Consider the following 27076-nt stretch of genomic DNA (forward strand, 5'->3'; position numbering starts at 1 on the left):
CGAACGTCGCTACTCCGGAATCGGAGGCAGAGGTCATCTCCACTGGGCCATCACGGCTTTAAAATCTATTAATAATATATTTTAATCACGCCTACGATTTGGTAAAAAGAGAATGTTATTGAATAATTTTTGGGGTTATTTCCCTACTTAAAAAAATTTTAGTTCATTACGCATAAGCAATCAGGTTATTTATTTTTTTTATTATTTATTTCATTTAGATTTGAATTAGAGCCAATATTAATAATTGCCAAAATCAAAGACTGAAATAGGAAGGTGAATACTTAATTACTGCCGATTAGTATGATCACGCAATTAAATAATGACACCCCCAACAACGTTTTTATCCAAAGTTCACGACCGATAACACAGTCATGAATACATAATTTGATATATAGGTACTAAGTTAAAGTATATTATGTATAAGTAGCCAAGTAAGTTCCTGGTATAACAATATATTAAATAATCAATAATATTTAACTCAGGCAAAAATACATTTTATCCACTTCACGTACCTACTATAGCTTGGCAAGTTCGTTAATGACACTCCTGTGATATGCGGGCGACGGGGGGAAAGACTACGCGGGTGTGAAATCATGCGTGCGGGGAAGCGAAGTGCATCAGTCTTGGCTTTTCATTCATCGCTACACGGCCACCGGCCTGCGCGGGCTATCGGGAGTGTTACGAACGAACTTGCCAAATTAAAGACTACTAAAACCCAGCAACACCTCTTTTGTGTAACTTACTTTATGGCAATCTTACGAGTAAATTGATTGAGTTTAGGATGTTATAATTTTTAAATTGGCTCAAGTCTGGTTTGTTGATAAGCTTAAAATTATTAATTTATGACGGCCTCCATGGCGCAGAGTCATGCGCGGTTGATTTATAGGACGGAGGTCCTGCGTTCGACCCCCGGCTGGGCCGATGGAGGTTTTTTTAATTGGTCCAGGTCTGGCTGGTGAGAGTCTTCGGCCGTGGCTAGTTACCAGCCACCCTACTAGCAAAGGCGTACCGCCAAGCGATTCAGAATCTAATATCGACCGGGTAACCGAAGGGGTTATGGATTTTCATTTTCCTCCTAACAAGTTAGCCCTTCACTTGACTCTATCACTTGTTAGGTGCATTATAACTTACCATCAGGTGAGATTGTAGTTAAGTCAAGGACTAACTTGTAAAAATAATAAAAGACAAAAATAAAAAATACGTCTTCGTAGGTTAGCGTAAAATTGACAACCTCTTTCTTTATTTGAAATCGGTTAAAAATGGAGTAAAAATCAAAAAAATATCCACCTTTTGCCATTTATTGTATGCGTCTTTTTAAAAATATCTCAAGTACGGAACTCGGTCGGAAGAAAAAACAAAATTATCAGAAGTAAGTTGCGGTCGACCCTATGCTTAGAGTGGCTTAGGTCATACAAAAATCAAGACGAGTGAGGTAGGTAGAGGACTTCGGGTGGTTAGGAGCCGCGCCGCTTAACTTGCGTTACGGCTGATACCTAAATCTAGCGCTCGCAGAAACGTTAAGATTGCATCCAACTATACCTACTATTCAAGATAAGAGTGCAAAAAACAATAATTAATTAATTAATGATAGAAAGTCTTGCGGATTAATTTAAAACAAACAAATTACCTATATGCTTAAGTGGACGTTCGGCTTTACTAATAAAATAATGGCATTTTTTTTAGATAGGTACCTAATAATAAATTATATCTTTTAAGTATTAAATCAATGTACATTATAGGTATATGGATATAAGTAAGTAAATACCAATTAGAATTATTTATTTATCTTGTTATTTTTCTAATCTTTTAAGTTTCAGAAATGTGTTATTATTTCAAAACGCAATGCGTCAATATCAATTTTTTCGTTTCGTTTTGACGTACGCGCAAATGTCACAATAGTCAATAACAATGTGACTAAAAACAAAGTTTATTATATAAATAAAATTGTAAAATACGTCAACATTTTGCTAATATTATGTTTATGAAACAATTAATGTGATGTCGCATTCGTTGGGGGCGTTTTCTAACGGTTGGGCGATCGACACCACGGCGCCTGTGCCCCCTGTGGCCCCAGTGACCCCCGACCCCAAGAGCCCTGATAAAGACGTAAGTGAGGCCCCCTGTGGACTTGTTTGTCACGATAAGGACGTCCTCAGTGACCCTCTGTGTTGTTTGCCTCCAATGGACTGTAATAAAGATATCCCGCAATATTATATTAATATGGCGTCATTAAGACTTATTGGTAAGTAAACATCTTTAATAAAACCTATTATAGCGACAAATGACTACGCTCGCTTCTTACCGACTGTGTAAATAAGTGAATTGATAGAATTCACACTAAAAATCAACAATACCTACCTTGTGATAAAAGGTATCACTACTAAAATTGTACCCAACCTAACTGTACTTGCAACTGTACCCACTGTAGCAAGATACACAGAAAGTAGCCAGTTTGGCAGTGAATAACTACAATTTTAAATTGCATGGAATATGCTGTAAGTACTCTGTTAATTTTTAAGAAATTTAAGAATTCTGATTTAAGATAATTCTTAATCAATATGCAATTTATAGACTACCATATTTAAGAATTATCATCATTTAATTAGAGACACCACTGTTGCTATTACTTACATGTTTTTTCATTGAATATTTCATTAATTAATAGGAGAGGTTATTCACTTATGTAATTTATTAATTAACCTTTCTCAGGGTCAAGTTAGATAAAGATAATTATAATATTTTTTGTTCCACACACTATACTCGTGTAAATTAATTGGACTCTTGAAAAAGATGCTGAAAAAAACTCAATATACCTAAATAATAAGGTAAAAAAAAGCTTATTGAGTCATCGTCATCATTATCAGTCTGTTTTAATAGCCTAGTTCAGGGCTCCTCTCTTCATATATAGAAGATTTGGGGCCTACACCCACAACAATGCTTTAATAGAGCTTATCAGGCCTTGGTGTAATAATCTATATACTAATATTATAAAGCTGAAGAGTTTGTTTGTTTGAATGCGCTAATCTCAGGAACTACTGGTCCGATTTGAAAAATTCTTTTAGTGTTAGATAGCCCATTTATCGAGAAAGGTCATAGACTTTATTTTTTTCTCTTATTCTTACTGGAAAAGGAACCACACAGGTGAAACAGTGCGGCATCTATTAGTGTTTAATAATCTTAGATTCACTATCAGATGTTAATGATATTGGTTAAGACAGATTATTTAGTGTGATCTCCAAAGCACAGGTAAGTAAAGAACTTTCCATCTCTGGATTGCTACTGAGGATTTCTTGTAATACTGAATATCATTAATACAAGAAACTCAAGATGTCATAAAATAATGATGAAAAGCCTTTTTTTTTAAGTTAAATACATGTAAGTTAAGAGGTTTCATAATGATATATCTAGTAGTTCAAAATGTTTATTGATCTATACCAAAAAGCATTTTGAACTTTCATATACTATGTATTTAACTACCTACAAAATACAGCAGTATATGAGGGAGAAGATCTATGTTTCCTTATACATATACCTCCAGCCTTTTCCACTTTGTTTGATCCTGTGCCCATCTTGTCTGTTTACACCTTATGCTGAATTTCACAATTTCCACGTAACCTGAAATGAAATTACTGGCATAAATTGCTTTATACATAATGCATTTTTTTGATTGGCATTCACATTAAAAGCTGGCTTTCCACTATATTTCACTCAAATAGGGAACCGTTGATATGGCTCTATAAATCTGTTTAAATAACATAAGTAAGATATATTTTTTTCTGTTCTAGATACCTATTAATGAAAAGGTCAACATTTCTTTACTAATAACAAGAGTTGATATCTAAGTGGAATGTAAATAAATTATATTGTTATTTCTTTTACTGCTGTTGCTAACCAATGATATTCTGATATCATCATCATTACAACCCACATTCGGCTTACTGTTGAGCATGAGTCTCCTTGGAATACTGATATGTACCATAGAAAATCATTTTTATTAATATGGATCATGGAGCCCTGAATTGGGTGAATTCTTGGTATTACAAATCTGTCTCTCTCTCTGCCTTGGAGAGCACTTCATACCAACAACTGGCTATGCTCATGGTACACATTTGGCCATGATCAATTTACATCTGTTAGTGACAATTAAAGAGGTAAACATTGTCACCTTAATCCTGCCAACTCGCATTGAATAAAGGTGGTAGTTCTATTCTCCAAATCTTTGTGCTTTCTTCTATCTTTCTTCTGTCAATTATAACTATAGGAAAATCAGTTTGTTCAGATGGATTAAGTGTAGCTTGAAGTAATGCCTTGTAAGTGATCTCAATAAAATTGACTATAGATAATTTATATTGATGTTAAACTTAGTTACAGCTATTTTATTTTTGGTTACAGCTGAGTAAGTTTAATCTATAGTAGTTACTAATATTTTAAAGAGGTAAAGTTATTGGTGTTGTTGGGGGTAATCTCTTAAATAAATAAATAAATAAATATACTTAAACAATACACATCACTATCTAGCCCCAAAGTAAGCATACAGAGTAGCTTGTGTTATGGGTACTAAGATAGTTGATATTATAATATTCATATACATTTATGTACTACATATAAATACTTATATAATGTATACATACACACAGACACTGGAAAACACCCATGCTCATCACACAAATATTTTCCAGTTGTGGGAATTGAACCCACGACTGTGGATGCAGAAAGCAGGGTCACTACCCACTGCGCTACGCGGCCGTCTTGATTTACTGAATTGATTTTGATAATTACTTTACTTCTACAAAGCCACATTATTTGTGAGTGACATAGGACTATATTTTATCCCCATATTCTCATGGGAAATGGAACTAAAACACGGGTACACATTACACAGACGAATCCGTGGGATGTCAGCTAGTAAAGGAGTCTGAAACAAAATGTTTATTAATAAACAGATATCCCTTGTTGACTTGCTACTGATGATATATGCAAGTATGAGTAAATTATATAAATGTTAATTTGATAACAATTCTGATGTACTCATGTCTATTAGTCAAAATAAATAATTATACTTCAACACTGTTATCAAATAACATATTAATAATAATTGGCCAATACAGAGTTGCAGAATGAACTATTGTTATGGTTTAGATAAAGTAAATTATAAAGTCTATGGATTTTTTGTTTTCTTAATTAGATAATTACTGAAGACTTTGTATATACACAGTTATGTGTTTTCCTATTATTGGGAAACTAGATTGTATTTGGGTTTTACAGTAGTACAATTTTGAAAAAAATATTGGAGATGACTGACAGATAATACCTACTAATAAATAATATAGTTTTATACTTGAAGTCACCACAGACTAGAGCTGCTAAACTATCAGCCCAGCTCTAAAGCTAAAATGAGGTAACATACCTACCATTGCCTGCTAGCTCAGGCTAAAATGAGGTAGCATACCTACCTATACCTGCTAGCTCAGGCTAAATTGAGGTAGCATACCTACCTATACCTGCTAGCTCAGGCTAAATTGAGGTAGCATACCTACCTACACCCGCTAGCTCATGCTAAGGTGAGTTAGCATACCTACCTACACCTGCTAGCTCAGGCTAAAATGAGGTAGCATTCCTAACTCTACCTACCTACACCTTCTAGCTAGCATACCTACCTATACATGCAATTTCAGGCTAAAATAAGGTAGCATGCCTACCTATTACAAATACTTATGTAAATAAATACAATATATCTTATCATCTTGCATAGGTACCAAGTAAAGCCAATTTGTTTACTTCCGATTTCCGTTATAAATAGGTCTTAATTATAATAATTCGCAACAATCTTCGCACAAGCAAATATTATGATAATAACTTATTTATATGACGCAAATTATATATTATGTTGAAGGGAATCACTTATCTTAAACCTAAAGCATACATATTATTTTCCTTATTGGAATGGAATATTACATATGGAAAGGGAGTAATTTCATATATTTTCACGTTAAATTAATTACATAGTACCTAGGTAGTAGGAACTTACCTACTTAAAATCCGAAATTAAGATATGAGGTAAGTTTTGTTTGTAACGAAACACTACGCTACCTACGAAACAGGCTACCTACAAAACTAATGGACTAATATTAAAAATTCTTCCACAAATGGAAAGCTTCATTGTCAGCGATTAACATATGCTATATTATATCCCTGTAGCCTCAAAGAAACAGGAATTACGCTAGTGAAACCGTGGGGCGTCCTCTAGTAATACATACATATATGAGTATTTACACTAATTATATAAAGCACAGTAGGAGGAATGATATGTTTAGAAAATCATAATTATGTAATTAATGATAATGTAAGTACTTACCTAGTGTTGACTCTATTCAGATATGCGTCTCTATTCTACTCTACTATTAGGGTTGCCTTTGTCTAGGATTCTTTGTAATATTAGAGTTCCGACTTCAAAAAGAAAAAACACAATCCTATGATCACTTGGCAGTCCGTCTGTCGAGGTATCCAGTTGGAATTAATAAGGTTCATAATCATGGAGCTGTGTAAAAATTGTATTTCTATAAAGCACAATCACAATTTTTTTCATGTCACAATGTCTAATTTTCTAATAAGACATCTAGGCAAACGCCCTTAGAGAAAACTGAAATAGGTGAACCATGGTGGTCATAGTTACCACCGACTCACACTGAATATCACATGCACGATTCGCAACTATTTATAATGATCTTACGGAACCCTCGGTGAGCGACTCTGACTCGCACTTGTCCGGTTTTTTCATTTATTCCAGAAACTTTCAATGACCTTAGCAGGATGTAGATAACAGTTAGTATGCCTATAATGATATGCTTTTAACGAAACGACCAAGTAGGTAAGTAACAGTACGTACTAATTGTTCGCAAGCTTATTTATTCATACATCATACCCCCTAGTTAGCCCGGCACGGACAGCTTTATCGTCGGGTCGTCGTGACCCCAGCCCCCGATCACCCGAGACTGTTGTCTACAACCGATAACGCCAACTATAAATTACCCAAGTTTATCAGAACACTGCTTATTTGTAACCATTCAGTGTTCGAATCTGTAGCGAGACGCACGCTTCTCTGCTGCCATCCCAACTGATTATCCTTCGGTCTTTATTTCAAGTTTATCAGTTTTTCTAAATGGCTAAATTCGTGAATAACTGTGACTTCCTTTCCCCCAACTAGTTCTCATTTTGTGTTTCGTAATATCAAAGGCTTCCCAGCCCTTTGGTTACGTGGACTGTATTCGTTTAAGATTCCACTTGTCTGCATACATGCATCAATTTTTGAACGTGATCATCCAAAAAATGACCATTACCTTAATGTACAGAGTGAACCCGATTTACTATTCCGACTACTCAGATACGATCTAGGGCTACATCTGAAACTATTTCAGATAAAATATTGTTTTTGCCATTGGCTCTATCATTTCGAATACTACAAATTCGGAGTCTATCCAAAAGACATCACTTGACTATTGCTATTTTAAAGTTACCAGAAAGGCTACTTTGAGAAAATGGACATCGTTGCTAACGTAAGTTTGTATTCTTTATTTTTATTATTCTTAAGTTTTACTCATTTTATTTTGATTGTGTTTATTTCTTATAGCACCAGCGGGGTTAAAATATAGCCTATGTTCACATCAGGGATAATGTAGGATTCTAATGGTGAATGATTTTTTCAGTGGTTTCAGAGCCTATTCAATGCAAAAAAACCCACAATCATATTTTTTTATAATCTCTTTATAATATTTAGTATAGACACTTGATTTAGTTTCAAAAGATCATGGTCTTGAAATTGCGAATTCCTGACTACTTACGTCAGTATTTAATATATTCTGTTTGTTCTTTTGTTGTTGTTGCTACCAGGTTTTATCTATCTATTGTTATCTATCTGCGTACGTAATTTGTACGTCATGTTATTCTTGCATATTTATTTTCATATCTTTTATCTTAATACCTTTATCGATTAATTTTGTTTACACTTTTGCGTAATAAAATTATCTAGCTCTGCCAAAAATTGTATCATAAATACCTATTTAGCTAAGACTTGTGAATCAGTTCCGAAATGTTTCAAAGAAAAACAACAGAGGAAATGAGGCCTGTTAAAGGTTTCGTTTTCTCAGTTGTTTTTCTAAATTGTTCTAAGTGATACAAAAGTATGACAAAATTACGTTTTATCACAGCTGCGAGTAGCTCGTGGTTAGATCGAAGTTTATCTGTATTTATTCATAAAGGAGAAACAATGTCACAATTGTATGGTTTAAGCATATCTCGAAGGTCAGATGTCGCGGACTGAAGTTTGTAGTTTGTTTCAGTCTGCGGGGTTTATTGCGGAATCAGTATTACGAGTAACTGGTAGATAGAAATGTACTTGTTTTTTATTAAAATCAGGTAAAATTCCATGGGAATTAATAGTTTGCGGAAAATTTTCAAGTTATTTCATTATTTCTCTCTCAATTGCGTTGCGTTATTTCAGTTGCGTTTTTCTTCTCTGCTTCAGAAATTTATATCAAGTTTTAATAAATTTTATTGTTTAATATTGTATAACTGGTAGCTTATTTTTTTTAAAGTGACTCAACTTAGTGACATGATTCTAAATTCTAAAATCCTCAAATAAAAGTGATTGAAATAGAATAGAAAAAGTAAAGTGAGGTTTACATTATTGGTTAATAATTTAATTAGTTCTCAGAAATTGGTAATTGGTAAAAGGTTTCTTCGAAGGTAGTCAGAATTATTCAAAGATCGTTACTTGTCCACAGTACCACCCGGTGTTCAAAGCGTTCCTGGCGGGTTCGTTTTCGGGCACGTTCAGTACGATACTGTTCCAACCCTTGGACTTGGTGAAGACCAGGCTGCAGAACCCAGGGCATCATGTTGTTGCGGCAGTCAAGTGAGTGATTACATTTGTTATTTTTTTTTCATTATGAACCCATATTTGGATTTGCTATTAGCCTAACCCCTCTCAGAATGAAAGGGGTTAGGCCAATAGTCCACCACGCTGGCCCAATGCGGATTGGCAGACTTCACACACGTTGAGAATTAAAAAAATTCCCAGGTATGTAGGTTTCTTCACGATGTTTTTCCTTCACCGTGATATTTAATTTCATAAAATGCAGATAATTGAAAAGTTGGAGATGTATGCTCCGGACCGTATTCGAATCTAATACACCCTCCGGAATCGGAGGCAGAGGTCAAGTCCACTGGGCTGTCACGGCTCACATTTGTTTAATAGCACCTCACCTCCTCGCATAAAAAAAACAAAACATTTGTTTTTTATACGAGCAACAAATACACACCCACTAAAATTTCATCTTCAATTTCATTACAAAAAATATTTTTTTTTTGGCTTGAAAAAAATCCAAAAAAAAAATTTTTTATCATGAAATTGAAGGTGAAATTTTTGTTTGTTTGTCTGTGAATGTCATTCAAGATTTTTCAAAACCCCGTTGAAGTTTTTTTCAATATAAATCATACACGTTTTGAGTCATATTTTTGTAAAATGATTAGTGGACTGCCTAAAATTTTCAAAAAAATCATCAATGTGCAGCGTTTGATCTGTTACAATCTATACTAATATTATAAAGCTGAAGAGTTTGTTTGTTTGTTTGATTGAACGCGCTATCTCAGTAACTACTGGTCCGATTTGAAAATTTCTTTCAGTGTTAGATAACCCATTTATCTAGGAAGGCTATAAGCTACATTATATCCCCGTATTCCTACGGAAACGGGAACCACGCGTGTGAAAACGCGCGGCGTCTACTAGTTTTATTATAAGTAGATATAGATTTAATCTGTTAAAAGATGGATTTATCAAAACAATATTTGTCTCTTTCCAGCAGCCGAATCCAACCCGGCATGATCACGATATTCGTGAACATAGTGCGCCAGGAGCAGATAGTGGGGCTGTGGCGCGGCATGGTGCCGTCGGTGGCGCGCTGCGTGCCCGGCGTGGGGCTGTACTTCTCCTCGCTGCACTGGCTGAAGAGCAAGCGAGGCAAAGGCCGCCAGGAGCTAGGCGCCATGGAGGCGGTCGCGCTGGGCGTTGTTGCCAGGACTATGAGCGGTGTCGCGTTGATACCTATCACTGTCATTAAAACCAGGTAGGTTTATATTGTACAACCTCACTAGAAATATCATCATCATCATCATCATCATCATATCAGCCGATGGACGTCCACTACAGGACATAGGCCTTTTGTAGGGACTTCCAAACATCACGATACTGAGCCACCTGAATCCAGCGAATCCCTGCGACTCGCTTATGTCGTCTGGTGGGGGGTCGACCAACACTGCGCGTACTACTACTAAAGAAAAAGAAAAGAAAGAAAAATTTTTATTTGGCAAAACACAAAAAAGGAAATCATGACACATAAATACAAATAGAAAAATATTAAATATTACTATCAAATTTTGTGAGTGCCCCAGCTATCCGAACTAGTTTAGTAGTAGTAGTTACTACTACTACTGCGCATTCCAGCACTAGAAATATAACAAACCTAAATTGACAATGCCATTAGCACTTTTGAGTCTTCTGTGCTTAATATCTAAGATATTAAATCACATACTATAGTAGGAAGTAATCTTTTTGATGTTTCCGATCATCGTGCGATAAGCTGCACAACAAAAGGTTTTAGGTTCCTTGGCTACGCAGGGGCGCGATGACAGGGCATCATCCCGCGCTCTTTATGTATGATCTGCGCGTAGATTTAGGAAAGAGAAACCTAGTACACTATGCCCACGAGCTCGTTAACTGATTAAACTATTCGAACATCGCGCCCTGCCAGTCAGTATTGCGACATAATAACAAATGTCGATTACAATCCGCATTACGATCGGTCGTAGACGTAGCCGCAAACTTGCCAGCAGCTTTTGCAACGGTGTCTTACAAGTAGTCTTGTTGTAACCGCAAAGTGCGCGTCAACCTTAAGTTAAGAACGGCTGGACCAAATACTATTTTACATTTTTACAATCTTTGATTTGTTGCATTTGGCTCCAAATTGGAAAATAAGTATTTATTTTTTATTGAACTTTGTCTGGAGAACTTTCAATACATTCCATAAAGTCAACATATAAAACATTTATTGGGTCTCTACCTACGGATAAAGACGATTCCGCCAAGCTTTTTACCGTTCCAATACGCCAACCTACTTTGTTATCATCTCAGAAATATTCACTTAACATACCGAATGTTTCTATCCACAGATACGAGTCAGGAGTGTACAAATACAACAGTCTGGGCGGTGCTCTGAAGGCGATATACAAGGCGGAAGGCATCCGAGGCCTATCCTGCGGCCTGGGGCCCACTCTGGCGAGGGACGCGCCCTTCTCGGGGCTCTACCTTATGTTTTACTCGCAGACTAAACAGGCTGTTCCGAAAGGTAAATATACCTACGTATTTATTTTTCTATATTATACCTATATGTTAGCGGAGAAGCGATTAATCGATTGTCAAGAAATTCCTTAACCCTACATACACGATGTACAAATCACAAGTCCTGGACTTTGCTCGGAATTTTTCTCTCTATCACGCAATGGACCCGGCACCCGCACGGTGAATCCGTGGATTGCTAAAATATTCGTCTATGTACAAAGACAACCATACATAGACATAATAGGAAGGCTCAGAGTCACACAGCGGGAAAAACCAAATTCACCGACATGACTCAACGAGTCGCGAAATTGAAGTGGCAATGGGCGGGGCACATAGTTCGAAGAGCCGATAGATGTTGGGGTCCCAAGGTGCTGGAATAGCGAACATAAAACGGGTTGCAGGGAGCCGCTGGATGGTGGTGGTATTTTGAAGTCTATGCAAGACATAGAGGCTTATGTCCAGCTGTGGACGTCCATCGGCTGTCAATGATGTTTAAAAGCCTCAATAGCTCAACTTACCGTTGAGCTATTGAGGCTGAGCGGTCAGACTCATCACCGAGGGGTGGTGGTTCAAGCCCCTCCCCGTTGGTCTATTGTCGTACCCACTCCTAGCAGTCTTTCCCGACTAGTTGGAGGGGAATGGGAATATTGGTCATATTATATAAGATATGGCAAATATTCTTTAAAAAAATAAATTATGATGATGATAACAATTTCTGTTTCCATTTGTCCAGAATACCTGCAGTCGCCGGCGACGGCCAGCTTGGTGCACTTCTCGTGCGGCATAGTGGCCGGCATCGCCGCCTCGCTCGCCACCAACCCGGCCGACGTGCTGAAGACCAACATGCAGCTGTACCCCGACAAGTTCCCAAGCGCCTTCAGCGCCGCCGTCTATGTGCAACAGGTAAAATACTTCTGTAGACTGCATCATCTATACTTTTTTTTTTTTTTTTATTATTTTTTTTTTTTATTTAATACTCTTTATTTGTACACCACAAATAATAAAAGAAAACAAGCAAAACACACGAAACGTGTACACATAAGAAAAAGTAGAATACAAAAGGCGGCCTTATCTAGGCTTAGGAACTTATTAGGACAACTGTAGGTGGTGTGTACGCAGGGCCGTCCGTCCATACGGCGAACGGAGCGGTCGCTCCAGGCGCCAAATCCTAGGGGGCGCCGAAATGGTAAAGACAAGATCGAAAAGAAATTTATTTCTTTTGACGGCTTGAATCGAATCGAAATCGAACGGTCGAATTGAGAAACCTCCTCCTTTTTTTTGAAGTCGGTTAAAAATTTATGACATTCCGATACGTTAGGCTACGAACTTTTCAAACGTCCCTAGTATATAATGTTAAGAGCAAACAGGAAAGGCGCCATAAATGGATCTCGCTCCATTCTAAAATTTACCTCGGGCCGGCGCTGTGTGTACGTAATGATAATGTACATTATACATATATACAAATAACTACACACTAATACATAAACCATAATACACATATTATATAGACTTACCATCAGGTGAGATTGTAGTCAAGGGCTAACTTGTAATGATTAAAAAAAAAAACTAAAAGCAAGAAATAAAGGTTAATCCCAGTCTACATACAAGCTCAAGCCCAAATTATAAGAATGATACAGAGCTGAAAATTGGCCATAAATTAGGACAATTAAGGAGAACTCATTATGCCAATTTTGCAAAGAAATACATATATATTTACCTACATAATCAGTTAAACTACTTGTTACATGTGGGCAATATTATATGCCTTTGACATAAAATTCATTGCATTATCAGTGTCTAATAGATGACAGTTTTAACAAGGATTTGACTGTAACTTGGCACATTTTAATCAAATTAGGACATTAATGTCAAATCAATGACATTTAAGTGATAAAAGTTATTTTTTTTATGAAATCCTTAACTTTTATTACTTAATTGATATCAATATATTTCGGACCCTTATTCCATTTACTACACGAAATAAATAGTTTATATTAAATTTGATATGGAGTCAACTACCCTATTCTAAAATATCTTGTTTTTTGTTACAGACATACGGTTTAAAAGGATACTTCAAAGGCGCAGTACCGCGAATGCTCCGCAGGACTCTTATGGCGGCAATGGCTTGGACAGTGTTTGAAGAAATAACTCGTTCCATCGGGTTGAAATAGTCGAGTATCAAGCAAGTGAATGCAATGTTTGATATGAATAATCTACCATTGCTTGGGCTGTCTAGGCCCATAGATAAAATGATGTAGCTAGAAGAGTTAAGATTTATTTATCTCGTTTTTAATTTTTAAAAAATCTCGAAATTTAGTGACATATGTCTTAATTACGTGAAACTGTTAATAGCTTTTTCAGACTAGTTTAGATTGATAATTTTCTCCAACTTGCCAGGAATATCTAAATCAGGAATAATGTGAAGACTAATCGACAAATTTTAAATGGATAACAGTTTAGTTAACTACCGAATATTCGGCCAACCTTCTAGCCGGATACTCTGATATTCGACCAACCTTCTAGCCGAATATCCTGATATTCAACCAACCTTCTAGCTGGATATCGGGATATTTGACTAACTTTCTAGCTGGATATCCAGATATTCGACCAATTTTCTAGCTGGATATCCAGATATTCCATCAACCTTCCAGCCGAATATCCAGATATTCGACCAACCTTCTAGTTGGATATCCAGCTATTCGGCCGCCAATGTCCGACGAAACATTGCCATAATTCTAGTTGTCGAATTAATATTAGTAATTTGTAATATTATGATTACTAATTTTATTTCTCAATTAATTAATCACATAAAATATGTATTTTTGAATCCGTGTTTTGCCAGACAGGCTGTAGTTATTCAATATTGTATCATCTGGCCAGATATATGTCCGTCCGTCCGAATATCCGTTTCAGCTCTACTAAACGATAGAATTGTAAGAAGAATGATAAATATATGTAAAACTTTTGTAAATTATTTAAAAAGACCTATTGTAAATATTCACTAGTATGTTGAAGTTTTAATGAAACTTTCTTTCACATGAAATGTTCCAGCAATGACTGTTCTTTGGGAAAAAACATCTGATTTCCAAAACGGACGGTTCTGTCTGGCTGTGTCATTGACCTCTTATGATAAAAGGACGCACAATCATGTAAAAAATTTCACTTGAAAACTGGCCAATTTTGCTTTGACAATTTCTGAATTATTGGTAAAGAAAATTATACCTAAAGGCCTTTAAATATAGTTCAATATTCAATATCCCAAATTCATCCTTAAGCATTGAGTTTTAGGTTGAATTTTCAAATGTGACTACTTGTACTGAGTGCCAAGAAGTTGTGCTTGGCACTCATTGAGTGGGGACGTTTTTTGGTCGCTGATTGTGCATCCACTTTTTAATAGGAGATTGATGGGCTTTGTGTCTGTTTTTTATAATAATTATGTATTCTGGCATTTTGGAAGAAAAATATTGAATGACAATTGCTCAAAGAGCATTAGTTGTATTGGTTAAAGTGTTCCTTTATCTATGTTGGTTTTGTTATCTATATTTGTAATTGTCCTATTTTATTTATGTAGTTTACTTTTATCTTTGTTTAATGTATTTTTTCTGTTATTCATATCGAGTTTAAACATCGTGTAGTTTTAGTATAGTATGATGCTTTTAGCACAAATTATTATGAATGTATATTTTGCTATAATAGTATAGTGATTAGGGTAATAATGTGATATATTGTTAATAAATTAATATTCAAAATACACATTTTTGTTTTAATATGAAAACATTTTAAATTGATACTGATAAATAAATAGAAAGACTGAAAATAATGGCATGATTATTTTTTCTTATGAATATATAATAACGAAGAAAAATTACAACATCTTGTTAAAAAAAAATACATTTTAAGTAACAAAAAGTTTATTTTACATATTTACAAATTCACTACAGTACGTATACACAATACATATACACTAGTCAAACTAGTGTAAGAATATTTCAATTCATACTACAACCAAAACAAAGAAATGTATGTCTGTCTGTATATCACAGATTATGATTAACAAACAGTAACAAAATATTACTTTTCCTAGAGTGAATTGATTAAAATCATATTAACATTTAACATCCTGATATACTAAAGAAATCGCCAATATCTAGACTTGACTAGTGTATTATAAAATTGAATAAAAAAACTATTGCGCTTAGATATGAGGTACACTAAATTGCAATGAAGCAAAATCAGAAATGCACTCCTGTTGCCATTTTTAATTATAATCTAAATATATTATATAACTCAAAGGTGACTGACTGCCATAGTGATCTATCAACACACAGCCCGTGATGAAAGTTTGTATGAAACTGTAAATTTTAAACCGATCGGGCTGAGACTTGCTTAAAGCTACTATGACGTAAGCATCCCCTAAGAAAGGATTTTGATAAATTCCACTCCTAAGGGGATTAAATAGGGGATGAAAGTTTGTATAAATCTTCTTAGACTTTCGATTTTAAGGTTGAATTTTCAAATGCGACTACTTGAATTGAGTGCCAAGTTGAGTGGGGACGTTTTCGTTTCGCTGAATGTGCATCCACTTTATAATAAGAGATCGATGGATCGAATGCACAAACTCACACTCGACACTTAATTGTCGTTATCAACCCATATTTGGCTCACTGCTGAGCTCGAGTCTCCTCTCAGAATGAGAGGGGTTTGGCCAATAGCCCACTACGCTGGCGCAATGCGGATTGGCAGACTACACACACGCAGAGAATTAAGAAAATTCTCTGGTATGCAGGTTTCCTCACGATGTTTTCCTTTACCGTTAGAGACACGTGATATTTCATTTCTTAAAATGCACACAACTGAAAAGTTGGAGGTGCATGTCCCGGATCGGATTCGAACCCACACCCTCCGGAATCGGGGGCAGAGGTCATATCCACTGGGCTATCACGACACTGAATACTACTAAACAATGACGTCATCATAGGCAGCACATATTTAATGGACAACAGCAATTAATAAATATTGAAACTGTGTTTGGTGGATACTCTTTTTATGAGGTGGAGTCTCAAAAATGGCTAACAATGAACATTTATTGTCTGGTCTGTGATATCAAAATCTAAAATTGGACATAGACAGTGATATGACCTTTTAAGTGCTGAAGTGCTTCATATAAATTCAATTCCCTCATATTTTAGGTTTTCTATAAACGTATCTTCAAGTAATACTTTGCCGTCAGTTCTAAATGCAGAAAGGTATGTTGCAGTTTGGCCTTCAAACTCTGTGGTTTTCAAAGCCACTATCGCCTCATCGTTTGTGTCTGGTATGAATTTGAATGAAGAGAAGCCAAACTTTGGTTGGTGTTTGGTAATCTGAAAATAACAATAATCTGTATTATAATGTCCTTTTTTACCCCCAGTTCGTAATTTTATCAATACAAAACCGCAACCCATGCTGACACTTGTCATTCCTACATGATGTTCTTGTTTGGTAATGATAAACCCAGTAAGGAATGTTGGCCGACCCTTCACTAGGTGGATCGAGGATATCAAGCGGGTTGCACAGAGCCGCTGGATACGTTGTGCTTGAAGGTCCATGCAAGAGGCCTATGTCCAGCAGTGGACGTCTATCGGCTGATAAGGGTAAGTTGTGAATAAATCAAACTTCCAAGTTTACGTAAAAAAATACACGGCCGTTTATTCAGCAAAATATGCATATTTCGACACTCAATGGAATCAAAACTAGGATAACTTCTGTTGACCTAGAACTATGAAATTTGGCAAGTTATAGACCATCACAAGTACAAGAAAAATTTGTTATTAAATCATAAAGCGGGGGGCCCATAAAATTCCTATTTATAACAATCCCTCGGTGAGTGATTCCGAGTGGCACTTATCCGGTTATTTTACATTTATCTGAAAGTGCTAACTGGGTCTTTTCCGTATTCCTTTAACTAACTATTTGGCTGGAGTGAGCCATCTAACAGAAAAAAACTTAGCAAACTCACCTCAATAGCGTGAATGTCGCTAAAACTGTTATCAGCTGTGATCAGATAATTGCATCCCATCACTTCATCTTTCGTTTCATTATACGCTTCATGGCTGCATCTTCGAGGCAAGAAGTGCCACTTCTGTTTTATATGAGACCATACACCAGACTCATGGATCATGTAGCCCGGCCAGTCTATGCCAATAGAGTTTCTTATAGATTTGTATTCTCGTACCCAACCTAAGTGCTGCACCTACAATAACACAAGGACATGTAAATATAAATCATAAGAGCTAGTCCTCTTCCGCGTGCATAGGGTCTTTAGTTAGGATAGTCCCTGTTTTAAATGATATTTATTACTAGAGATGGGGCACTAGAGGCAGACAAATGTGGGAAGTTGTCTTAATTTCATTTAGTCGCTTATTGAACAATGAACATTATTTAAACAAATTATTCCTAAATATTGTCTACAATGTCGTTGTTGTTTGTTCAGGAAGTGTAAAAACTATATATAGATAAATGTATAATGGAATTCAAGACAAAATAGTGCATGTGTGTGCTAAATTCGGATCACTTTTTGCAGTGATTTTGTAGAGATGTAACCTGTCTATAGTATAAAATTATCATTTTGCACAATTTGTATATGCACTATACTTGCACTGAACATACAAATTGTCACAACTCAGCATTGCTGTATTTCAGTTGTTGGTGAAATTACACATTTTTTTGCAGCTGTATGTTTTTTTAGTTTTAAGTTGACAGAGAATGGTCAGTTGAAAATGGAGTTATAAAAAAAAATTGCATATTTCAGGCCAGTCATATTTAGTAACTTGTTTTAAAATTATTAACTTTTATTTGTTCAGTTGTTCAATAATATAAGAATTATGAGTTACACACTGAAAGTCCAAGGTTTACTGTAAAATGTGTTATTACAATTGTGTATGTAATAAAATCACTATTGGATGTAGTTGAAAGTCATCATCATCATTATCAACCCATATTCGGCTCACTGCTGAACACGAGTCTTCTCTCAAAATGAGAGGGGCTAGGCCAAATAGCCCACCACTCTGTCCCAATGCAGATTGGCAGACTTCACACAAGTAGAGAATTTAGAAAATTTTCAGATATGCAAGTTTCTTCACAATGATTTTCCTTCACTGTTTGAGACATGTAATTTAATTTCTTAAAAAGCACATAACAAAAGTTGAAAGTACATGCCCCAGACCAGATTCAAACCTACATCCTTTGTTTTTTGAGAATCAGAATAATATTTTTAGTTACTATTCTTACTTTACAATATTTCTAAACTAATATTATAAAGAGGCAAAATTTGATTTTCTGTTTGGGCTATTTCTTACAATTTCACTCAAAAACTACTCAGCCACTTTTAAATTCTATGTAATAATAAAGTAATAGTATTTCCATGTGCACAGATGAAAGCAGTTTCACCCACATATTTTTTTTTCTCATATCTTATTCTGTGTACTCCGCAATCTATCATACAACATAGCCGTTTGTCTGTTGCTTACAGATTATGTATCATCAGAAGGAGTATATCTATTAGCGAATCTCCTACTTTGCTCTATTCTAGCTATCTGCACCCACATAAATTATGAAATTGTTTCAAAATTAACAAAACATCTCACCTCTCCATGCATGTTGATAGCTTTTATCCACATTGGATCGTGATTTTCAAAAGTTCCACTGGCTGTAGTCCACTCTTTACCCATTGATCCGACGTACAAGACTTTGTCTTTAACCGTTGCCCACTCAATCTTGAAACCCTTCTCATTGTGGCCGTTCCCATCTGACAGTACCACCCAGGGCACAACTTTGTTGTTTATTATTTCAAAAATCTAAAAAAAAAAAAAAACAATTTAGTGAGATATTGTCAGTAAGATAACTCACGAGTCTGTTAGAACTAGAAATGGTAATGGGTAGGCAAATCTATATTTTAATGTGTAGTAGAAATGAAGAATCATTTATGATGCTGGGTAACTAGGAAAAATCTGCAAGGAGTTGAAAACTCTGGGCCTGTGTCCGAAGAGACTATCAGATAAACATATCTAACTAAAGGCTCCACTTGTCAAACAATGGGACATGTGCTCTGATCCTCAAAAAAAAAATGGGCCAAAGAAGTCATGCAAATAGGGATGGGAAAAGGAGCCAAGGCCACACAAAAGATGGGAAGATGACCTGCCGAAAGGATGGCGAGAAAAAGCTAGAGACTGAGTAGAGTCGCAAAGTCTGGAGGAGGCCTATGTTAAAGGACAACCTGACTGCTTTTAAGTTATAGTATTAAGTAACAATTACATGTATTCAGCAGTCAGAGAATAAAAGCTATTTTTAATTTTAATTTTTCATTTTATTTTATAACTTAAGGCAAATTTTTTAAGAAATGTGTCATTTATATCTTCTATAATCTTGATCTTTATTGTAATCTTTGGTGATTTTATAATTAAATAATAAAGTTTAGGGGAGACAGACAATTATAATCATATAAAAATTATAATCTTCAAAACGACTACAAAAATTATATGCAGTGACATGCAAGATTTATTTAATTAAAAACAAGTTATCCAAACTTAAAATTTTGTACAAGTGATTCATTCTTCTTTTTCTCAGTTCCTTGGTTTTTCCACACTTGACCATGATGTGGGACATAGTACATATGTCTATTTATGCTAATCACTCTAGTCAGCCTAGCTAGGCAGGTCAACAAATGCCTCATTGCATCACTTATTATTAAAATAAATATTAAGTATAATATAGTTACCATGCCTGAGCGGTCATCAAATGTAAGGAGTCGACCATCAAACACAATTAGCTCCGACAACTCCATCCCTCTGCCTTTGTGCGAATATGTTGAGGACAAAACTGTTGTAGGCCTCGTGTCCCACAGTACAGTCGCATACTGCTTCACTATATCATAACTTAAGAAACCTTTTTTCAAATAACTTATAAATGTATGTGGCTTGTCACTCTTCGACTTCGTGTCTAAGTCAGCCACGATCGCTATTCTATATGATATCACATCACCAGCACGAAATGGTTTTGATAGAGGAAACGTCGTGTTGTATTGCCGCGTGGGGACGATCCATCTGTACTTTGTGTCAGTGTTCGTAGTGCACCAGTTGTAATAGAAGAATATCGCAAGGCATACACCAGTTACCACCAAGAGGAATAGAAATTGAGGTTGTATTCTCACTGTGTTACCCACTCTGTACGTGGCCGGTGTGCGCAGCGCTTTACGCCAATCTCGGAGGCTACCTTGCATTTTACGATCTTCTAATTCGTAATAGTCATACATAACTTGCTAACGATACATTTATTTCGTTATCGATTCCATTAAAATGTTGACTTAACACTTAACATAAAGTATTGATAATGTAGTTATTACGTTAACTAGTTGACTTATCTTGATCTAACACTATGTTAATTGAGGTACTAGGTGACTTCGATTGTGAAAAATTTATAGAATTATTGCTCATTTTTGGTGGAAACTTTAAAATTTATCTATTCTAATCACAGCTGCTGTGAATAAATGTCTTGAACTGTCATTTACATATTGTCACAGTGACAGTGACACAACACGTCAGACACAGTGGTATAGATAATTTATAGAACAAGTTTTAAAAAACATGAAAGAGGCCATTAATATCGTCTATGGTAAGCAGGTGATATGACGTTACTCGGAGGTTACTCGAGAATTCGGGATGGGTCTGAAGAATCTCAGACCAAACGATGAGGTGAAAACATGGTGAAAACTGTTTGCGCAAGAATTATTGTGATAATTTCTTTCAAATATTTCGCTTTATAAACCGTACTGATACCGTCTCCGTCTGTGCTCATATCGATATATTATGTCTTATGTACCTAAGACCTAGGTAATATAAATGAATTAAAAAGTAACTTTTACGTACCATGGTCGTGAATTTACATTATATTTACATACTTGTAAATTATCTATACTAATATGTTCCAAAGGAAAGATTTAAATGTTTGTTTGTTTGCACTGAATAAGTAGTCTCTGAAACTACTGAACCTATTTGAAAAATTCTTTCACTATTGGGAAGCTACACTATCACCGAGTGCTAAAGGCTATATTTTATGCCCGTATACCTACGGAAACGCAAACCGCGCGGGTAAAACCGGGTGGCGTTTGCTAGTAAAGTATAAGGTGCTAAAAATAACGAATTACTTTCACTGCGAAATTAACTGATTACCTTCCTCAGGCATCCTGCAAAAAAAGTAATCGAAATAAAATTGACCTACAGCGGGCTTGTTTGAATTATACACTGCCATTCAGTTTCCGACTAAGTAATTTGTTTTGCATTTCTTTTTAGATATTTAAATAGTGATGCACTTAGCTATGGGTACCTACTCGTACGTACTTATCAGTTTGTAAAGGTATGCATTTAAAGTGCCTTACTGCAGTTGAGCACGAGTCTCCTCTCAGAATGAGAGTGTTTAGGCTAATAGACCACCACGCTAGCCTAATGCGGATAGGCAGACTTCACACATAATTAAGAAAATTATCACGTATGCAGGTTTACTCCATCGATCTATTATGTTACACGATGTTTTTACTTCACCGTTTGAGATACATTTCTGAAAAATTCCTGGGACCGGCCCTCCGAATCGAAGGCATAGGTCATATCCACTGGGCTATCGTATCGCGGCCTAAGGCTCATTTCAGGATATGAGCTATCAAATAAGTACAATATTTAACTAAACATGGCCCATCTTTACATTAAATTTTATTCGATAACAGTTTTGAAAAGCGCAGCACCGCTGGAAGATCATAGATTATCTATACTTATAATAAATCTGTAGAGAGGTCAATTCTGTACATGAAATATATTATCAAAATAACTATCAGGGGGTGATAAGTGGTCGATACTGATGCCAAAAATGCAATCAGTAAAATTATTGTCTGTCTGTCTGTCTGTCTGTCTGTCTGTATGTTCTTTATAGAAACAAAAACTACTCGACGGATTTTAACAAAACTTGGTACAATTATTCTTCATACTCCTGGGCAGGTTATAGTATACTTTTCATCACGCTACGATCAATAGGAGCAGAGCAGTCAAGGGAAATGTTGGGAAAACGGGAGATGTTACTAATTTTTTTAAGCTTCCGCCGCGTGGTATGTTCGTTATAGACACAAAAACTACTCGACGGATTTTAACTTGGTACAATTATGCTTCATACTCCTGGACAGGTTATAGTATACTTTTTATCACGGTATAATTAATAGGAGCAGAGCAGTGAAGGGAAATGTTGAAAAAACGGGAGAAGTTACTCCATTTTCGCGTGGTAGGGTAGAGGTAGAGTAAGGGTAGGGTAGGGGTAGGGTAGGGGTAGGATAGGGGTAGAGTAGGGGTAGGTGAGGGGGTAGGGGTAGTAGTAGGGTTTCACGCGGACGGAGTCGCGGGCGTCCGATAGTAGATAATATAATAGATACTAATTGAGGAAGAGCTAATATTATCGTTCTGAATGGTGTCCATGTGTAATTATTCACTAATCAAACACTCTCACTCTCTCTTTAAAATTATTATATGTAGGTACTCGTAATATTAATAAGTATGAAATAAATAGTGAGAGGTTTATTATAGAGTTAACTTTTAACCTATCGAACTTCGTGCCTAGTGTATTATTGTGTTCTAATTTGTTTACTAAGGATTAACATAGCATAGATCATTATATTACTTTTTATAACGAGTCATTACAGGGTTAGGCTAGGGATCCCTCCGTATAGGATAGGGTATATGGAGTTTATACCCACCATGCTGCTGCGATGTGGGTTGGCGTAGAATGATGATGAAAATACGTGAAACAGTTTTTACGATTTAATGTTAACTAACAACCAACCGAGCTTCGATTTTATATTGAAAATTTATTTTATGAAAGAAAATCTCAGTATTTCACAGCTCGACCCGGGGCTCGTGCTCGTGATCCCAAGCTCGATAGTCTCACCACTGGACCAATTATATTTTATAAATGTATTTTAAAGTAAACTATCTAAAATTCTAAACTATCCCCAACTTTTATGTTCAAGTCTACTAATTCTAGTAGGTAGATATCTAAAAAAGTAATTCTTCTTTGAGCCACTATGAAGATTGATTCTGTTTTAATGCTATATCGTTAATTTTAAAATGTTTATGAATATTTTATACTTACGTACCTAATTAATATCAGGCTCATAATATTGGCGAAATAATTAAAAAGACGACAATAATAATAATTGGACATTGGACATAAATCGAATTCGATTTCTCAATTTCTAAGAATCAGAGAAATCTCCAAAGTCCAAAGTTTGGACGATTGGCGACGAAAGTGTTCAGAAATTAAAAAAGGATACGTCATATTCATTTTGTCGACGAGTGCAATGTCATCGATTTAAAAAATGTCAAACATGGTACGCAAAACATAATAAATACATAAATAATAATGATCTTCACAAACGCTTTATGGTATTTGGAGTTCGTTGCGTTCGCATTAATTTTAATTTCGTTTTTCTGTTTCATTTTGTATCTGGCGAAGATAAACTACGTGGCATATAACGTGCGATACGATTTCCGGCAAAAGTGAGTTCCGGTCATATACATAACTAGCTGACGCCGCGCGGTTTCACTCGCGTGGTTCCCGTCCCAGTAGAAATACGGGGATAATATATAGCCTATAACCTTCCTCGATAAATGTGCTGTCTAACACTGAAAGAATTTTTCAAATCGGAACAGTAGTTCCTGAGATTAGCGCGTTCAATCAAACAAACAAACAAACTCTTCAGTTTTATAATATTGATATATATAAAAAGTCCAGACTCCACTTGAACTAGAAAGTGAAGCACCCCTGCAATTCTGCTAGCTTTTTTTTATTCTTTACCAGTTAGCCCTTGATTATAATGTCACCTGATGGTAAGTGATGATGCAATCTAAGATGGAAGCGGGCTAACTTGTTAGGAGGAGGATGAAAATCTACACCCCTTTTCGGTTTCAACACGATATCGTACCGGAACACTAAATCGCCTTTGCCGGTAGGGAGGTACTAGCCACGGCCAAAGCCTTCCACTAGCCTGACCTGGACAAATTAAGAAAACCTCAATCGGCCCAGATGGGGCTCAAATCCACCGCGTATACCACTGCGCCACGGAGGCCGAAAATCTCCAATAATTACTTACTACATCATTAGTAGATAAGTAGTAGGTATATTCCTACTATATGTTTTTAGATATATGGCTGATGACACATGGTTAATACAAAGCTAGATGAATTACAAGTATACGAATCCGAAGCACAAAGCCATCATGTAAGTTTACAATCCATACTAATATTATAGTTACGAAAGTAAGCTAACCAACAGTCCAACAACATAGTTCGAAAAGCTGATGGACGTTGGGCTCCTAAAGTGCTGGAATGGCGATCCCGCACTAGAAAGCGCAGTGTTGGTCGACCTCCCCACCAGATGGACTGACGGCATCAAGCGATTCTCAGTGATTCGCTGGGTACAGGCGGCTCAGGATCGTGATGTTTGGAAGTCCATATACAAAAGGTCATGTCCTGCTGTGGGCCTATGTCCATCGGCTGATATGATGATGATGATCATGTCTTTTACCTTTTCAAGGCTACCACCACGGGACCAATTTAATGAAATGGTATAGAGACAAATTGGCGCAGAATTTAGGCTGCGTTTTATCCCGGAAACATCTATGGTTCTCGCGGGATTTGTAAAAAACAGCATTAGAATTTTTCTTTCTTCCAAGTAATTTTCAGTGAAAATTATTATTTATCAGGAGTAGGTATGGAAGTTGGTCATGTTTGTGGTGTGCCTCTGGAAGCACGCCAAGTCGTCTGCGTGATCAAATCACAATCAAAAGATATCGCCTTAAGCACACCAACTCGTACCTATTAGAGTAGCGTGGTGGTTTTAAGCTCTATATCCAATCACCTGTAATGAGCGTGGCTCAGCTTTGCAACGCGAAGGTATAATACGTTGAGAAAACATTTTGTGTCATAAATAATTATCAGCCTATTGCAATGGCCTACTACAGGGACAGGTTCTTATGGGAGAGGATATGGCAGGCATAGGGTGAGAATGTTAAATTCTTCCACATTAACTCCTATTTTTATGTTTTGAAGATTAAAATAATTAAAAAAATATTTTGTCTACAGCCTTCAGGAAATATTGATCACCAATCCGAGATCGAAGCCGAAACCGAAGGAGCCCAACCAGAGACCAGTTTGCTTAGATCTCGGCTGCGTGTGGTTCTGTCGACTGATCGGGAGTATCGCTACCATCGCTATCTGCTACTGCTGCGCTTATACGTTCATAAGCGATACTAAACTCAGGTTTGGATTGTTTATGCCATGAATATGATGTTCCAAGTTGTCTCATAGCTTTGGTTTCGAAATAAACGATGTTTTATAATATTTTTTTTGTTTTATGTAAGAGCCTACGCCAAAACTCTTTTGCCTAAAGTATTTGTTTCATCGCAACCTTCACTGTCTACATATCTGTCGTTACTATCTGAGACCAATGTGCCTAGACCTAGACCTCGTCTTCAAAACCAATCATCAATATTAACCCTCGTCTGCGTGTGATTCTGTTGGCTCATCGGCAGTATCGCTATCGTCACTATCTGCTACTGCTGTGCTTACACGTTCATAAGCGATACTAAACTCAGGTTTGGGTTGTTTATGCCATGAATATGATGTTCCAAGTTGTCTCATAGCTTTGGTTTCGAAATAAACGATGTTTTATAATTATTTTTTTGTTTTATGTAAGAGCCTACGCCAAAACTCTTTTGCCTAAAGTATTTGTTTCATCGCAACCTTCACTGTCTACCTATCTGTCGTTACTATCTGAGACCAATGTGCCTAGACCTAGACCTCGTCTTCAAAACCAATCATCAATATTAACCCTCGCCTGCGTGTGATTCTGTTGGCTCATCGGCAGTATCGCTATCGTCACTATCTGCTACTGCTGTGCTTACACGTTCATAAGCGATACTAAACTCAGGTTTGGATTGTTTATGCCATGATGAAGTTCCAAATTGTTCCATAACTGATGATGATATGTTTCGAAAAAAACAATTTATATTTATTTTTTGTTTTATTTAAGAGCCTGCACCAAAACACTTTTGTCTGAAGTATTGTGATAACAATGTAATTACCTATTTATCTAGGAGGTAGGTAAGTTTATCGTGTAAATACGAAGGGAGTATGTAATTGTCAAAAACCAACTTTACTACCTGGCTGACTACATGTACATTGGTTGTGTTTGGTTCTGTTGCCTGATCGGCAGTATTTACTATCGCTGTCTACATATCTGTCGATACCACAGAGCATAGAAATCTCTAACGCCTTATCAATATAAAGAACAAGGGGGGCGGGGCCCGCGTATACTCGTAGACTTGAGAGTAGGGAAAGAGTAACTCAAGAAATCTATCGATTCATAGAGGGGCTAGGCTAATACTCCACCACGCTGGCCCAATGCGGATTGACAGACTTCACACACGCAATTAGGAAAATTCTCAAGAATGCCAGTTTCCTAACGTTGCTTTTTCTTCACCGTTGGAGACACGTGATATTTAATTTCTTGAAATGCACATAAATGAAAAGTTGGAGGTGCATGCCCAGGAGTGGATTTGAACCTACGCGATCAGAATCGAATATCATATCCATTGGGCTATCTCGGCCCAAG

At 36.3% G+C, this 27076-nt stretch overlaps 2 protein-coding genes across 4 annotated transcripts; one reads left to right on the top strand and one right to left on the bottom strand.

Moving 5' to 3' along the window:
- Positions 1-1869: 1869 nt before the first annotated feature.
- On the top strand, positions 1870-15145 carry LOC112053371 (mitochondrial glycine transporter). 3 transcript variants are annotated; one of them, XM_024092773.2, is made up of 6 exons: positions 1870-2106; positions 8781-8911; positions 9861-10121; positions 11224-11399; positions 12126-12295; positions 13444-15145. In XM_024092773.2, exons 1-6 carry the CDS (start codon positions 1999-2001, stop codon positions 13561-13563), a joined length of 966 nt encoding a protein of 321 aa, XP_023948541.1. In that variant the 5' UTR covers positions 1870-1998; the 3' UTR covers positions 13564-15145. The 3 variants fall into 3 exon arrangements, with proteins under 3 accessions (XP_023948541.1, XP_023948540.1, XP_023948542.1); XM_024092772.2 differs by having other exon boundaries at positions 1871-2106; positions 9858-10121; XM_024092774.2 differs by lacking the exon at positions 1870-2106 and adding an exon at positions 6706-7553 and having other exon boundaries at positions 9858-10121.
- A 140-nt stretch (positions 15146-15285) lies between these two features.
- On the bottom strand, positions 15286-20937 carry LOC112053376 (apyrase). Its single transcript, XM_024092777.2, has 4 exons — positions 20148-20937; positions 19018-19227; positions 17391-17624; positions 15286-16755 (listed from the first exon to the last, which is right to left on the bottom strand). The coding sequence occupies exons 1-4, from the start codon at positions 20679-20681 to the stop codon at positions 16552-16554; spliced, it is 1182 nt and encodes a 393-aa protein (XP_023948545.1). The 5' UTR covers positions 20682-20937; the 3' UTR covers positions 15286-16551.
- Between the last annotated feature and the right edge of the window lie 6139 nt (positions 20938-27076).

Source organism: Bicyclus anynana, chromosome 11 (assembly GCF_947172395.1).
Source record: "Bicyclus anynana chromosome 11, ilBicAnyn1.1, whole genome shotgun sequence".
NCBI classification, from domain to species: Eukaryota; Metazoa; Arthropoda; class Insecta; order Lepidoptera; family Nymphalidae; genus Bicyclus; species Bicyclus anynana.

What these genes read in the sequence shown, in the direction of transcription:
- LOC112053371 (XM_024092772.2), top strand. Translation starts at nt 1,999, where the DNA reads ATGTCGCATTCGTTGGGGGCGTTTTCTAACGGTTGGGCGATCGACACC. An exon ending in CCAAGAGCCCTGATAAAGAC is followed by an intron (nt 2,107 to 8,780) that starts GTAAGTGAGGCC and finishes ACTTGTCCACAG; the next exon opens with TACCACCCGGTGTTCAAAGC. An exon ending in ATCACTGTCATTAAAACCAG is followed by an intron (nt 10,122 to 11,223) that starts GTAGGTTTATAT and finishes TTCTATCCACAG; the next exon opens with ATACGAGTCAGGAGTGTACA.
- LOC112053376 (XM_024092777.2), bottom strand. Translation starts at nt 20,681, where the DNA reads ATGTATGACTATTACGAATTAGAAGATCGTAAAATGCAAGGTAGCCTC. An exon ending in TTGATGACCGCTCAGGCATG is followed by an intron (nt 19,228 to 20,147) that starts GTAACTATATTA and finishes TTTTTTTTTTAG; the next exon opens with ATTTTTGAAATAATAAACAA. An exon ending in CTATCAACATGCATGGAGAG is followed by an intron (nt 17,625 to 19,017) that starts GTGAGATGTTTT and finishes GTGTTATTGTAG; the next exon opens with GTGCAGCACTTAGGTTGGGT.